The following is a 17,209-nucleotide window of genomic DNA, read 5'->3' as shown; positions in this document are numbered from 1 at the left end:
AAGTCTCTGGACATTTATTCAGATAATATTTCTGTACTTTGAATATATTTTTAATTCTACCATTTCTACAACACAGTTAACAGTCTTTTTTTTTTTTTTTTTCTGATTTCAAGTTGTTCTCCTCTGAATAAAGTGGACAAAATACAAGAGGTGGACTAGGCAGCATCTATTGTATCCACTTAGAGGGTTTTATATATTTTTCCCTGGTTCTTGGCTGAGTACTGCATGTAAGAAACATCTGATAAGTGGCACAAATAAATAAAGTAGATGAACACTTCATTATCACCACCAAATAGCATTATTAAACTCTACCTGCAACTTGCTTGTGCCACCTTCAAAAGCTGAATGAAACGATCCACAAGAGGTAAGCAGATGGGTCCAAGGAGCAGCTCAAAGTTCGGCTGCATGAGCTCTGTCAAGCCCTTCATGAAGCTGCTATCACAGCAGTAGACCTTGTTATGTGGAGTTATCATGTAAGGAATAAATGTGTAGTTCCCAGTGCACATCTGTGGAAAGAGGAGGCGCCAGAAGGTGGTGAGCTGGCCTGCAGACTCCACACTGATGTAACCCTAAATCCTACTTTTAAATAATAATCCTGAATGTGAAGGTAAATTTTTAAAAACCTCATTTCCTATTTAATGACCTATGAAAACGGAAATCTCTTCCAATTTCTTTAATTCCTTACTTCAAATAATTAGGACTTACAGATGATGAAGAAAAAAGTATGGCACAGTTTCTATCAATTGATTAAATATTTATTCACCATTTCTCATGGCTAAGGCAAAATGATATATGCTGTAGGTAAAACAGGGTAGCTTAAAACACAGCCTTTGGCCTTCAGGGAACTTAAACTTTAGTTGGAGAGACACAGCATAAATACATGGAAATGATAAGAGCTAACATTTCAGGGCTGTCCATGTGACAGCAATGTGTGAGTGAGGCCAGAATAAACTGCTCCCCCCCAGGCTGCTCTATCGCGGTCGTGGCTCCATTAGTGTCCCAGTTACTAAACCTAGAGACCCTGAAGTTATCCTTGATGCTTCCATTTCCTTCCACAGCCTAAAGTCCTGTCTATTCCGCCTCGTATTGGTCCATTTCCCTCCATCTTCTCTGCCAACACTGCAGACCATGCCACCAACATACCTGGCCCGAGCCATTGTAATTGGCTTTTAGCTGGGCTCTCTGCTTCTCTTCTTGCCCATCGATCTATTTTCTACCCAGCTGTCAAAGTGATCTTTCAACAACCTGTATCAGATGACTTCCCTCAGGTGCTTCAAGCCCCCTCATTTGCTCCTGGCACGAAGATAGAACAGGTCACTGTAGCCTACAAGGGCTTGACTATCCAAACACTGCCTCTCTCTCCAGCCTCAGCCTGTGCCACTCTCCACTCACTCAGCACCGCCTTCTGTCCGCTCCCGATGATGCCAAGTGAGGGTGCACTAGTGCAAACAAAAGTGGAGGTGGGAAGTGTAAAGGAGAAACTGAACTGGACACCCCTGAGTAAGCGAGTCGTAACCAGAGCTTAGGGCTCAGGGAAGGAGAAGTGAATAGATAAGGGCTTCAAACTCTATATGCTGGGCAGTGGGAATCATGGAAGGATTCAGAGCAGGAAAGAAAACATAAACAAAGCTGTGCATTTTGAGTCTGGCCAGAAAACGGAAAGAACTGAAAGAGAAAGAAATGAGATTTAAGGAAACTAGGTGGGAAGCTACAAAGCATGACCAGATTGACCGCAGCAACAGTGGACGTGTGCACTTGACTTCAAGAAGAAAAAATCATGGAGACCAGCCAGCTGATTACAGATATTGAGAGAGATGAAGAGGAAGGCATCAAAGGTGACTCTACAGTTGTAAACGGGGCTCCTTAAAGAAGAGTGGGATCCTTAACAAAAAGCAAGAATTCAGAAGGCGGAACCAGACGTAATTATTTATGAACAGATTACACTCCGGGGCACTTGATAGGTATCAGGTAACGAATTATACACAGAGCCTGACTTCCAGTTAAAATATGAAAAGAACTTCAAGTGGGTGAGATTTGATTTGGGGTGGGTAGGGTGACATGCACACTTTTGAAAGGTTGGGATTTAAGGGGAACAGGACAATGTCCAAAACAGAGTTGGACGTGTGTGATTGGAATGTAGAAGAGTTTCAAGCCAAAATACAGACCTGGTGATTCTTTGGCATGGCTGAATCTGAGGAAATGGGAGAGACCTCTAAGAGAAAAATCCAGAGAGAAAGCAAAAAGCAGGGGGCTGAAAACTAGAATGAGATGGGCGGAAAACTCTATTTATCACCGTTCTAGGGAGTCCAGAAGCGCAGATTATTTGTTCCGTGTCAGAATTACAGAGAACGATGCATCACTTCGCTTATCCTTCGAACTAAACAAATGAGAGCAAACATTTATTCACCTTGGCATGTGCCGGGGAATGAATGGCCATACATTCACAACAGCCCACTGAAGGAGGGGATCTTGTCTCCATTTTACAGGTGAGGGTTCAGGTAAGGCTTGGCAAGGTCACACAGCTGGGCTGTGATGTGTCTGGGACTCCAGTCCAGGAACTCCTTCTCCAGAGGTCCTGCCATTATGGCTTCGGGGCTGGGCACCCTCCCGCCTGGGCTTGACCTGACGGCACATCAACCCCTTTGCCTCAGGTCACCTTGCACGGACCCCTGCATGAGCCAAGTTACTGCCTTGTAGCAAACAGATGAGAAGTGTCAAATGCCCTTACGGTTAGGTTTAATTATTTATGAACATGTTATTCTTTGAGGCACTTGTATTTCAGGTAATGAAGCAGAAACTGGACGTGACTTCCATCTAAAGTGCGAGAAGAACCTCCCAAGGTTGACATTTGATTTTTAAATCAAGCACATTAAATTGTTCCTTTTGCAAGTTCTCCTTGATGGACCAATAATTGGAAGACTAGTGGGGAAGAGGAAAAATAAACATATCCTGCTACTAAAATGTTACCAAGATCCCACAGCAGGTCCACCATTTTAATCCTTTTACCCAAGCCGCTGTCTAAACAGAAAAGAAAGGCAAGTATATCAAGAGATTGCTTTTCAAAGTTTCTGGAGCTTAAACTATGAGGGAGCTATATAAAAGAGCAACAGAATCAAATACTCTTGTTTTAGATAAGCACTTGGACTCAAAATTACAAAGAAAGGCTCTCAATCTTCTAAGTCACAAAATAAGGACAAACAGATGAGAAGCCAATAAACCAGAAAAGCACTTTTAGAGTTTCTTCTGCTGCTGGATAAAGTTCTGTATCCTCAAAAGCCTTAATACCATGTGTATCTGTGTATAAGACATGAACCAGGACACATTATTACTGAAAGACTGGATATTGGGGGATAACGCATCTGTGTAAAACTAATTCTGTCAGATGTCTGGGTGTGTGTTGAGCAGTAGGCGGGTAAAGAGAGAAAATGAGAGTCATGCAAACAGCAGAGGAAATCAGATTCCTGAAACTGTCTTCAAACCCCATGGGATGACGTTTCAGAATCCTTGTTGAAGGTATTCAGCATGCTAAGGCTTTCCCAAGTTCCTGGCCTCACTGCTCTTTTTGGAGTCTCTTCCCTATGTTTCTAAGGCAGTATTTTTTTTTCAATGTCCCATTGTTTATGGCCAAAAAAGGGAGAGAGCAGTAAACAGCAGGAGGCACGTGGATGCTTCTAGGCCTGAGCTGAGAGCCAGCCGAGTGAGCATGCAGTGGGGAGAAAGTGTGCACGCGGGGAGTGGGGAGCGGGGAGCAGGGAGCGGGGAGCGGGGAGCGGACTTCAGATTGTTTTTTAAAATTAATTAATTAATTAATTTTAACTACTTTATTGGAGTATAATTGCTTTACAATGCTGTGTTAGTTTCTGCTTTACAACAGAGTGAATCAGCTATACATACACATATATCCCCATATCTCCTCCCTCTTGCATCTCCCTCCCACCCTTCGTGTCTTTTAAAAAGATAACAGCTGCTGAGAAAAGCACTTTTTCAAAATGATGAACGCTAATAATAAGGGAACATTTATTTCCCAAGCTGGCTCACGTATAACTTACAAATACCATTACTGCAATTTCTTTTTACAGATTGCTACCAAACCCCGAGTTTGAAATAAATAATAATCCAAAGCAAATAAAAACAATGACTGTGTGATCAAGAAAAGACATTTCAGGTGCAACAACTGTCTTTTATTAATAAGATACTAATTCTAAAATATTTAAACCTACTTCTTGAAAAAGAAAGACCACAGCGCAATTCTTTACATTTCAAAATACTAAGGCATGATCATAAAATAACAAGGCTGATCTCTCCGGCCCATGCTTGTTTTCATGGCTATAAAAACACACAGCTCAAAATCTAAATGTGTTCTCTCTGATTACCTTCACTGCTTTTGTTTTAAAAAATAAGTCAATTCTGTTTTTCAATTTTTAAAGGTTACATAAAGGTGAACATAAGTATGTATGGAAAATGAATTAAGCTTCTGGGAAGATAAGCTCTCAGCAGTCAAACTTATTGAAATATATGCTCAGAATACTCAACTTTTGAGAAGGACACCCAGCACCGGAAACACAGCAGCTTACTCAAGTCAATGGGTGACTTGTTCATAACGTGCAGTATGGGGTCAACTTATAAACCTGCTTCCCCACACATCCAACCCATCACTGGGCATGATTAGCTCTTCCCTGCCATTCAGGTAAATGCCACCTCCTCTGAAAGACCTTCCATCCCCGCTTGAGGGAAGGGGCACCCACTCTTTGGCACACACGACCTTATGTTAATTTCTAATTTGTCTGTTTGCTTATTTGCTTGACCTTCTCCCCCAGCAAGACTGTGGCACTTCTCAGTTGTTGTCTCCTGAGACAGTTATGAATGGCTTGTCTCTACTTTCAGCCTTCACAGTGAGTCTCTTGTGGCACTAAGCCCAAAGCCTGGCACATAGTCCATGTTCCGTCAACATTTGCTTCACAAAATCTGTTACACTGAATTGGTGCATGAAGCAGTAATTGTTCATTTCCTGTTGAGATGTGAAGAATGAGTTTATCATGGCAACATTATTTACGCTGCAATGAGTCTCTGATCTGAACTCTTAAATTTCTTAAATCTTTATATCTTAAATTTCCAATCTAAGGGAAATTTACCCATTGTACTTTTAATCTTACCCTCATCTTAAATGGAATCATGTGCAGATCTTTATGTAGTATGTTATTTCCACTCTAAGTTTCAGAGATACATTCTTTAAGGTTTTAAATACTGGCTTACCTTCCAAAATGAAAAACCACTGGCATAACAAGGCTGATTTTGGAATATATTATAATTATCTTTCATGCATTAAAAAATTTTTTAATTTATTTTTTATCACTTTTTAACTTTTGTTTAATTCTGTGTGGAGGGTAAGAACTTTGAAGGGTAGTTTCAAAGGTCTTAAAGTGTGGTTTACAAGACTTAGGAACTTGGACTTCCCTGGTGGCGCAGTGGTTAAGAATCTGCCTGCCAATGCAGGGTACACGGGTTTGAGCCCTGGTCCGGGAAGATCCCACATGCCGCGGAGCAACTAAGCCCATGCGCCATAACTACTGAGCCTGTGCTCTAGAGCCCGCAAGCCACAACTACTGATCCCGTGTGCCACAACTACTGAAGCCCGCACACCTAGAGCCCATGCTCCGCAACAGGAGAAGCCATCGCAATAAGAAGCCCGTGCACCACAATGAAGAGAAGCCCCCTCCTTGGGCTTCCCTGGTGGCACAGTGGTTGAGAGTCCGTCTGCCGATGCAGGGGACACGGGTTCGTGCCCCGGTCTGGGAGGATCCCACATGCCGCGAAGCGGCTGGGCCCGTGAGCCATGGCCGCTGAGCCTGCGCATCTGGAGCCTGTGCTCCGCAACGGGAGAGGCCACAACAGTGAGAGGGCCGCGTACCGCAAAAGAAAAAAAAAAAAAGAGTAGCCCCCGCTCGCCACAGCTAGAGAAAGCCCGTGGGCAGCAATGAAGACCCAATGCAGCCAAAAATAAATAAATTTAATTTAAAAAAAATAGAATGTGTGTGATATTATAAAAGAAAAAACAGGACTTAGGAACTTAAGTCAGTACCAATATAAAGATGATAGAGGTATGTATATATCAATATATCGATACAAATCTCCATATGTGTGTGCACATGTGTATATATGTGTGTATATTTATAATTTGTATATATAGTGTATATATACAGTGTATATATAGACATAGAAATGTATATATGTATATATACAGAGACATACATATACATATGTGTGTGTATCAGTGTATGTATATATGCTGCTTTAGTAACACTCATAATTACACAAAACTGAATATAGTATGGAAATTTTTTTCTAAAACATAATTATATATAGAAGAAAACAGGTATCAGTGTCATCTCCCATTAGTATAAAGTTTCACTATAAAGCAATATTTATGTAAAATAATCCATATTTATATTGATATGTTAGAAATTCTAAAGCGGAAACAAAGAAATAGAAATTAATAACTGTGGAAATGGAAAATATACCAGAGATCAGTTCATGGAAAAGAAAAGATAAAAAAGTTTCTGGAAGGGTTAAGTAAAATACTCACAGTATTCTTCTGGCAAATGATTTCCTGAAAAATGAGAAAAGAGAAAAGTAAAGCAGAAGTTAATACAAAATTAATTCAACTAATTAATTAAAATATTCTATGTAGAAAAATTTGTATTAATGATTTTATTATTTATTAATTTAGCAATTGGAAATTTAAAATATGAACAGAAGGTGTAGAGTAAGCTTCTGCATCTAAGTTTACAGTCTGATGGAGGAGACAAGAATGCACAAAGGTACCGTCTACGGTTGAAGGAAAACAGCATAAACACGTAGAATCCAAAACCCCAATAACCAAAAAATCATTTCTGCAGAGTATGTATGTGCAGAATTATCTTATAGCTACAATCTTTTTGGGAAGAGATTTAAATGAGTTTGCTTTCCCAAAGCACAATCTCACTTATGCCCTGGGAAGAAACATAGCAGCATGCTTGGAACAAAGCTGGAAGTAAATGGTATTGGCTACTTGTCAGAGTGGGCAAATCCACATGTAGACAATAAGAACATCTGACAACAACTAGTCATAAATATTGTTACGTATTGTTCCGTAAGAAGTGAAATGTGATAAATACACTGCAGGCAGTGTCCCTATCTTCTAGGCTGTGAGAAATAAGTGAGATCATGCAAATAACGTGGCTATACCGTGTCTGGTGTATAGAAAGTTCCCAATAAAGCTAGCTAACATATTATTATTCCTAGACTTTAAAATGACTAGAGACGTGGAAGAGACAATCTAGAAGAGCCTGTGGCATAAGGGTTTCACTGAGGTTGGGGAATCATGATTTAGGAAGGAGACATGGGACAGTGTTTTGGAAAAGATGGCATGTATGTTGCCATGGAAACAGGAAATGTAAGGCATTTGTGGAGCCTAAAGGGTGGTCCATCTGGCCAAGAAGAGGAGCCAGCTCAGGGGAGGTAAGAGAGGAGCAGAGGAGGAACACAAGGCCCAGGGGACCAGCTGTCATTCATCCCAGGATCAATATGGGGCAAAAGGGAACCTAGGAAGGCTTTGGCTTGGAGCAGCATGTAAGATTTTTGAATGTTTATGGGTAACAGATGAGGAAACAAAAATCTATAGAGGAAGGAATTGTGAGAGTCATAAAGATGTATATAAAATACTAAAAGAGACCCATCAATACCTCACAACCTTGCTGATGAAAAAAGAACATATACACATTTATAAAGAAACATTACAAGCCTGTATGCGCAGGCATGTATGCACACACATGCTACAACCAGAGAGCTATACTGTAGCAAGGGCTGGGGTTTCTAAGAGGAGGATGTTCCTAGAGTTTGAGGAAGGCTGAAAAGATCTTCAGAGAAGTTGGAACTCAAGAGGAGCCAAGAACATGTCACACCTTCCAAAGGCGAAGCAGGGAGGTGGAGATCCAGGCTAGAGGACTTAGGAGCCACAAAGGCCCATTTAGGGAACAATAAATATTATTACTGGGGGCTAAAGAAAACAGATCATTTCGAGAAGTACAGAAGAGAGAAATAAAGGAGTACTTGGAAAAGATCTTGAATTCAATCATTGGGCTAAAACAAAGTTCATTTTGGCACACACTGATAATATTAGACAGTTATCTGGGGCCTTACTGAAGAGGCCTTGAATGTCAAAATAAAGTACTTTGTTGTGTGGGCATTTGGGCATATGACAGTAAACATGTTTTTTTTTAGGTGAATGATATACATAAAGAAGTATCAGCACACACAAGGACACTGTAAAAGCAAAGGTTTGGAACAACACGAATGTTCTATCAACTAGAAACTGGCTGAATAAACTATGGTCCCTCCATACGATGGAATGCAATGCAGCTGAACAAAGGATGAGGAAGTTCTCTACAGAGTGATATGGAAAGGTCTCCAAGATATACTGCTAAGTGAACAAAAGCAAAGGACAGAATGGTTGTTACCCTATTCTCCTATTTATGTATATAAAAGGGAGAAAAAGAAAATTCTAATTTGTGTATTTCTAAAAATCTCTCTGGAAGAATATACAAGAAACTATTAACAGTGGTTGCCAATGGAGAGGGGAGCTGGCTGGCTGGGGGACAAGGATGGGAGCATGACTTTTCACTAACATATCCTTTGCACTTATAAATTTTTGTATCAGGTGAATGCATTACCCAAGAAAGAAATAACTAAAAGGTAAACATTGTTAAAGTTTTAAAAATATGAATTAGATAGTGGTATTTAGTATTGGATGGGAAAAAGCATTTAGGTAGCTATTGCCAAAGCTCAGGGATGCCAAAATAAGGACTTGGACAATGGTGGTGCCCTGGGGGATGGAAATTAAGAGACAAATGAGTGATGTTGAGGAAGGTTGAAAGTGGCTTTTCCCACAGTGTTTCACAGGTGGTTAATGCATCTCTCCACCCATCCATACACACACACACACACACACACACACACACACACACGGTTCATGAAAAACATAAATAGGAAAATGTTGGATAATCACAAAGCCAGGAACATAGCATGCGGGATTTTCCAAACTTAATTTATGGAGCATCTCTCCAGAGTAGCAAACTACACCCTTTCCTGAGATAGGCATGTCCTTCTCTCATCCCTCTAAGTAAAAAAACAAAAGAACAAACAAACAAACAAAACACACCCTTATCTTCATCCTGTACCACACAGCATGCTCTGCAAATAGCATAAGAAACCTGTTCTCTGTGAAGCAGGCCTTGACTGCCTTCAATGACACCTAACCTCCTAACAGAAACAGGTGATGTCCTTATTTTTGCCCTCATGACCCCTCATACGGACCTCTATGAAGCACTGCATGTACGACATTGCAAACATTGCTTCGTACAATTCTCCTATCCTACATCATGAGTTCCTTGGATGCAAGAGCCTTGTTTAGTTCATATTTGTATCCCCACTGATTGCCTAGCAGATTGCAGGGCATATAGTTGGTGCTCAATAAAAGGATGAACACATTAATTAGTTAATGAATGTATAAAATACTGGACTATGAATTAGGATAGATACGCGTAAGTCTTGGCTCTGCTCCTGAGTGGCCACGTGCCATTTCACCTCTCTCTAATATAACACACAAAGAATTGGATTGAGTGATCACTGGTCCCTTCCAACTCTGTATTCTATCATTTACTTTTAGCTAAAGGCCTATCAGAGTCAGCACTGTCCTTGTGCCAGTGGAAGGAGAGATGTCCTCATGCCCAGCACAGGAGCTACTCTACCATGATTTCTGTTTGGTGCATCGGGCACAGAAATGGAGGTAGTGATGAAGGGAGCTGTGGTGAGGGCTGAGTGCGCTGAAGCCTCCCCTCTGCTTGGCACCATAGGAAATAACCACAGCTGCTACTGGCCTACAGCCAACACGTTATGTCTTCCTGAAGAATTGCTCACTGAAGTAATAACCCTCTTACGTGTCTTCTTTGCTTTCATTTCAGGCAATGCGTGCATTATAACAAATTCTAAAACTATACTAAATCACCCCTATAGCAATCTACTGAATTCTTATGAACGCTTGCTCATGTTTTATAGAAGCTAAATGGATACAAATGGCTCTCTTGAAGGAGAGTTTACTTACAGCTTACGATGCAACCTTAAGGGAGGTATCAACTATAAAGAAAGAAAGGTACTATTTGTGCATTTTAACTCAGTACAAATAAATAGCAAACAAGACCTCAAAAGGTATCTAACTACTGAGGTAGAATAGTGAATGTTTAATTTGTGCTAAATCTACTGAAGGAAAAAAAAGGACGAAGGGAATAAATTTAAGAGGCAGCTGCAATATTTCACATCACTTCATGGAAACTTTTCACCTAAAGTGCCCAGAAATGAAAAAAATAAAAGTCAACATAAATTCCAGTCTCTTACCAGTGAAATGTTTCTGAAGATGCGTTACCCCACTACAACTTTGTTCTTGCCTACAGTCTTTAGGAGGCTTTTGATCAGTGCACTCACTGGCTGTAACAAAAACATCCTCAAATGTTTTTTCAGTACTCCAGGACCCTTTGATAACCAACCCCAGAAGCAAGACAAATGAGACAATCTAGCCTAGGTCTCATTCCAAGGGAAGACAAAGACAACTTTTGAGAGCTATTTGGGACAATGTAACATTGAAGAGGTCATTGTAAGGATAAACAAATGGAGAGTCCCCCAAATTGGAAAGTTTCTGTAACTAACATTTAGGTAATTACAGCCAGAAGTAGGAAGTGGGAACAGCTGGTGTGAGGTTGCCAAGTCAAATGGACTCAGGGTGGAAGAAACAGAGTTAGCAACCAGGATCTGTTTCCTGAAAGAAAAGAAAGGAGAGGGCTGGGAGTTCTTGGCCAGGAAAAAAGACCATGGCTCCCCTGCTGGTGACCTTCTAGGTCTTCTCTTCTGATAGATCCTTCTGTCCCAGTGGAACGTGGCTAGTTTTCTACTAAAGTTAGGAAAAAAGGAATCCTTTTTGTACTCCCCACCTCCATCCTCTTACCTGATTTCAATGCTTCAAAGCTAAACAAAGAAATATCAGATGGGCTGCTGTGAACACCATGGGCCTCACTGAGAAGGTGGGACTCATCTTTACCCTTCCACATGCTGAGCGGGCTTAGAAAGAACACGCCAACACAGGTGTCACAGAACTGGCCCATCTTTAAAATTAGGGAACTAAGTAGACTTGTGCTTACATGTTATGCTTACATAAATCGAGTTAAAAAAAAAAAATCTAACAACAACCTGGAAAATCATATTTTTAACGGACATATGAAATCTGTGGACAGACTTAGAGGGAAATGTACCTGATGACAAGTCCAAGAATATGGGGCTTGTCCTGCTCTGACACTTATTAACTGTGTGTGCCTCTAAGTCATTGCATCCCTGTGGATTTAGTTCTCATCTGTAAAGAAAGCATCTTCTATCTGTTCAATCTACACAGTAACTTGTCTATCTCATTGGGTCATTTTGAAAGACCAAATGTTTTGAAAGACCAATGTTTTGAAAGACCAAAGTTTATGAGAGACCTTCAAGTGTTTTAAAGCCATAGGCAATATGAGGTATTAATACTATCAAAGCAGACAACCCCAACTCAATTCCCACCGTTATCAGATACAGAGGCATCTTGTACCTGTGTTGTTCATGATCATGGGGAAGAACACATCATGATCATGGGTAAGACATATGAGCAACTGTCAATAAAAACAACCCGTACCAAAAATCAGGTTAAATTATACCCAGGCTGGAAAGTAATCCTAAAAGAAATTCTAGACTTTCTTCTCCTCCTCTATTACTTTTGTTTCAAGTTAAAAAAAATTTATCTTGGTGGGAGAACTCTACTGTAAGTAGATACATATCTTCAAACAGCTGAGATGCTGAAGAGTGACATTTTATACGTTCAGCATTTGAAAGAGCTTCTTAACGCAAACTTCTTATAATGTGTTGTTATTATTTAAAATCAACTTCCTCTTTTTTGTCATCAGCTGTTTCTTTCAGCAATGCCTAATTGGACCATATTATTCAAGTACAAGTATTTCTCAAAAAACAAACTGTATTGTTGCAAAGTTAAAACATAATGAATTTCGGCACAGTAAATTACATTTTACACATAGATTTCAGTAAAAATTTGAAGGATGCATTCTAAAAGGACTCAAATAGGATGATGGGTTGCAGTGCCACAAAGATCAACTTCCACAGAAAGAATCAATTATTTATAATGAACAAAAGGGAACAGAATCCAGCAAGCCTTGCCCCATTTGGGTGGGAGTTAGGAGGCTTTCAGACTCACGCCTTCTGTGTGCAGAGGTATTCCTTCTTGCTTTTTAAGGTATTCGAACTCATGGTCCTGTAATGAAAGTCTCTACAAATGAAGAGAATACCTGGTGCCACCCCAGAGATATGACGTCATCTTCCATTCACTAAGTAGCATAGATTCCCTTCTCCCTTTGACAAAATGAAAATAAGATGCTAGAAACAATGGGATGGGGGAGGGTAAAGGAGGAATTAGGAAGGAAAGCAAGGGCATACTTTATCCAGTATACATATAATTCCTTTGAAGATGTAATATTGCTAATTGACATCAAAGAAAACTGGATTTTCTAGTCTCAAGCCCTTTCCCCAACCTCAGGGATTCAACGACTGGAAATCAATTCCTGCTAAAGAAATAATTCATCTAGTCTGTCAGTTCAAGATCTTGAGAGAAAATCTTGATACAGCAGTGCTCACAGGTATTTCTTAGCTGTTCCTCCCCAAAATTGTCTCTTTTTCTTCCCCCAATTTGACATGGAATTATTATAGCTCAGGTGAAAGTTAGATAATTTCTGGAATAAGTAAAACAAAAGAACAAGACTGTTTTTTTCTCTCAACAGAAAAAAAAATCTTTCCATGAAATATTAAAAAGTGTATGTGGGAGCTTCCCTGGTGGCGCAGTGGTTGAGAGTCTGCCTGCCGATGCAGGGGACACGGGTTCGTGCCCCAGTCCGGGAAGATCCCACATGCCGCAGAGCAGCTGGGCTGGGCCCGTGAGCCATGGCCTCTGAGCCTGCGTGGACGGAGTCTGTGCTCTGCAGCGGGTGAGGCCACAACAGTGAGAGGCCCGCGTACCGCTAAAAAAAAAAAAAAAAAAAAAAGGGTATGTGATGGCTAAGTTGAACAGGGGAGATACAGAATGCCATGGTTTACAAATCAACGGTTAGTTATCAAGTAAGCAAGACACTTGTGAAAATGTCCAGGAGCAGCGCTGTTATATGGGGCAGTGCCAATGTTCACAAATCGTTAGACTATTTTATAGGATCACATTCTCAAATGACTTTTTTCCCTAATACTTACTGTGTACTTTGTACCACTAAGTTAAGTGCTATTTTAGAGTGCTGAAAAGAATGCAGTAAAAATTCAATATTAAACTAAAGAATCATAAACCTTTGGGAAAATAACAAATTTTAATTTCATACGCAATTCAATCTAAAACTAAACTCATCTTAGTTACTTATCTTGGTAAGGGAGATAAAACTTTAAGAAAAGGAAGCAGTGGTGTAAGACGAAAAAAAAAGTTTCATGGGTTTAAGAACACTCTAGAATCTGAGCAAATTTGCCAAATACATGTAAAAATTTAACTTAAGTTCAAGGTATTTATAACAAAAATTACCTTGATCACCTCACCAATTTACTAGAAACTGGTATAATCATCAAATTTTACAACATGGACATCACTGCCTGCTCTTTGCAAAACTATAACCATTTGCTTCAGGTGGAAATGAATGATTACCAGAAAAACAGACAATGTCCAATTTCTCATATATAAGCACTAAAGGAGATTGGGTCTCTCTGTATCTACAGATATACATCATGGGTCTAGGTACCATGGAACTGTTTGAATGAGCAACTATGGTAGTTCTCAAGGTTCATCCATGTTGTAGCATGTGTCAGAATTTCCTTCCTTTTTAAGGCTGAATAATGTTCCATTGTATGTGTATACCACATTTTGTTTTATCCATTCATCCACTGATGGACATTTAAGTTGCTTCCATCTTTTGGCTATTGTAAGTAATGCTGTTATGAACATGGCTGTACAAATATCTCGTGTAGGTACTATATTCAGTGAGATCATGAAGGATTAAGCATGTAGATAGACTGCTGTAGAGAACAGTTTATGAAAGCAAATCCCATCTGAAAAGTAACTTTTCAAGCAATGGTTACAGAGACTTCCCTGGTGGCGCAGTGGGTAAGAATCTGCCTGCCAATGCAGGGGACACGGGCTTGATCCCTGGTCCGGGAAGATCCCACATGCCGCAGAGCAGCTTAGCCCGTGCGCCTCAACTACTGAAGCCCACATGCCTAGAGCCCATGCTCTGCAATAAGAGAAGCCACCACAATAAGAAGCTCGCGCACTGCAATGAAGAGTAGCCCCTGCTCACTGCTGCAACTAGAGAAAGCCCACGTGCAGCAACAAAGACCCAACACGGCGAAAATAAATAAATCAATAAAAGATCCCTGGACCAATTTAAAAAAAAAAAAAAAAAGCAATGGTTACAGAGAAAAATACAACTAAATTTCTTGAATAAGGAATAATCTCACATAATCATTAAGCTTCAACACAAGCTGTGTCACCACTAACTGATGTGTATATCAATCTCTAGACAAAGATTTATTCTGCAATGGATAAAATGGGAATAAAGCCTATCCTAGTGCAGAAAGAAAGATCCAAATGCATGTGAGGCTTTCTAACCACAGCTAGAACATTAGAAAAAAGAAACTAAAAAAATATTTTGAGATTCAAATGCCCAAAATAGATGTAAATTATCCTGATGGCTATAGGAAATAACAGAGTATAACAACTTTTTCGTTAAAAAAGGTTAATTATGAAATATTTCAAGTATATAAAAATATAAAACTTAATCATACACTCCTTTAGCACAGCAAAGAAAACCACCAACAAAACAAAAAGGCAACCTACTAAATGGGAGAAGATAATTGCAAATGATATATCTAATAAGGGATTAATATCCAAAATACATAAAGAACTCATACAACTCAATATTAAAAAAACCTGATTAAAAAATGGGCAGAAGATCTGAAATAGACATTTTTGAAAAGAAGACATACAGATAGTCAACAAGCACATAAAAAGATGCTCAACATCACTAATCATCAGGTAAATGCAAATCAAAACTACAATGAGATATCACCTCAGACCTGTCAGAATGGCCATTATCAAAAGACAACAAAGTGGGGCTTCCCTGGTGGCGCAGTGGTTGAGAGTCCGCCTGCCGATGCAGGGGACACGGGTTCGTGCCCTGGTCCGGGAAGATCCCACGTGCCGCGGAGCGGCTGGGCCCGTGAGCCGTGGCCGCTGAGCCTGCGCGTCCCGAGCCTGTGGTCCGCAATGGGAGAGGCCACAACAGTGAGAGGCCCGCATACCGCAAAATAAATAAATAAAATTAAAAAAAAAAAAAAAAAGACAACAAAGTGTTGGCAAGGATGTGGAGAAAAAGGAACCCTCATTCACCGTTGGCAGGAATGTAAATTGGTGTAGCTTCTGTGGAAACAGTATAGAGGTTCCTCAAAAGAACTACCATATGATCCAGCAATTCCACTTCCAGGTGTTTATCTGAAGAAAATGAAAACTAATTTGAAGAGATATATGCACCCCCAAGTTCAATGCAGCTTTATTTCCAATAGCCAAGATACAGAAACAAGATACAGAATCTAAATGTCAATAGATGAACAGATAAAGAAGATGTGGTACATACATATGCTTATATATGTACAATGGAATACTACTCGCCATAAAAAGAATGAAATTGTGCCACTTGCAACAACATGGATGGAGCCAGAGAATATTTATGCTGAGTGCAATAAGTCATACAGAGAAAGACAAGTACCATATGATTTCATTTATGGGCAGAATTAAAAAACAAAACAGGCAAACAAACAAGACAAAACAGAAACAGACTGATAGATACAGACAACAAACTGATGGTTGCCAGAGGAGAGGGGCGTGTGAAGATGGGGAAAATAGGTAAAGGGGATTAAGCGGTAGAAACTTCCAGTTATAAAATAAATAAGTCATGGGGATGTAGTATACAGCATAGGGAATACAGTCAATAACACTGTAATGTACTCTGTATAATGACAGATGGTAGCTAGACTTATGGTGATCATTACTATGTTGCACACCTGAAATTAATACAGTATTGTAAGTTAATTATACTTCAATTTTAAAAATTTAAAATAAAACTTTTTCACACACCAATGCATGTACCACCTAGTCTTAGAAATATTACATATATAGTTGAAGACTCCTGTCATCCCCTCTCAACTCTATTCCACTCCTATCCTTCAAAGAGGTAACTATTCTTAATTTATTTATAATTCCCATACATATTTCTATCCTTTTATAATATAAATGTATAAAAAAATTGTCCTGCACGTCATTACATTTTGTATAGATGGCACCATACTGTACACAAGCTTCTATAATTTTTTTTCCCACAACACTCTTTATGAGATATATTGATAGTGGTACAGAAAGCTCTAGTTAATTCATTTTAAGTGCTCTATAAGATTCCATTAAATGACTATACGAGAAAGTAGTTATTCATTCTTCTGTTGATAGATATTTACCAATTCCTCTGGGGGAGAGGTTATTACAAACAATGTTAACATAAACATTCTTGATTATATCTCCTTATGCATGCTAAAGATTTTTTTTTACAGTATACATCTAGAGACAGAACTGCTGACTCTTGGTGATTCGTTCATTTGATATTATAAGCTATTGCCAAATTGATCTTCAAAAGGTAGTGCCAACATACTCTCCCACCAGCAATGCATACGTTTTCCACTCTCCACAGCCTTGCCATTGGTATAATAAGGGCTTTTAATTGTTGGCTTTTAAGTGGTATTTCCTTGTTTTGTTTTGCTTTGTTTTTATATGAAACATTATTTAATGTGAGTGGGGAGTAGCCTAGAAAAAACAGAGGGAGCTAAACAAGGGAAAAGGGGGAAGAATCACAAGAATTAGAGCTGAGAGCAGTTGTTGTAAAGGAATTTCTGATGATAGAAGAAACGGTTCATTAAAACAACTTCCTCACTCTACACAACAGCCATTCATTTCTCCCAAGCCCTTTCTGATGACAGACGCATTCTGTGTATTGGCCCAACAACTTACTGGCCAATG

At 39.6% G+C, this 17,209-nt stretch overlaps 1 protein-coding gene across 1 annotated transcript in view; it reads right to left on the bottom strand.

The window, feature by feature from the left end:
* The window catches only part of MAP3K5 (mitogen-activated protein kinase kinase kinase 5), a 216,462-nt gene that overhangs the window by 129,265 nt on the left and 69,988 nt on the right, over positions 1–17,209 (bottom strand). Inside the window, exons 3-4 of the mRNA XM_065889145.1 lie at positions 6,584–6,607; positions 313–506 (exon numbers count right to left, since the gene is read on the bottom strand). Of these exons, the coding sequence (XP_065745217.1) occupies positions 313–506; positions 6,584–6,607 (218 nt within the window). The remainder of the gene's footprint in view (positions 1–312; positions 507–6,583; positions 6,608–17,209) is intronic.

This window comes from Phocoena phocoena, chromosome 12 (assembly GCF_963924675.1).
Source record: "Phocoena phocoena chromosome 12, mPhoPho1.1, whole genome shotgun sequence".
Classification (NCBI taxonomy): domain Eukaryota; kingdom Metazoa; phylum Chordata; class Mammalia; order Artiodactyla; family Phocoenidae; genus Phocoena; species Phocoena phocoena.
Note: the sequence above shows the minus strand (reverse complement) of the source record. Positions and strands in the feature narration are given on the sequence as shown.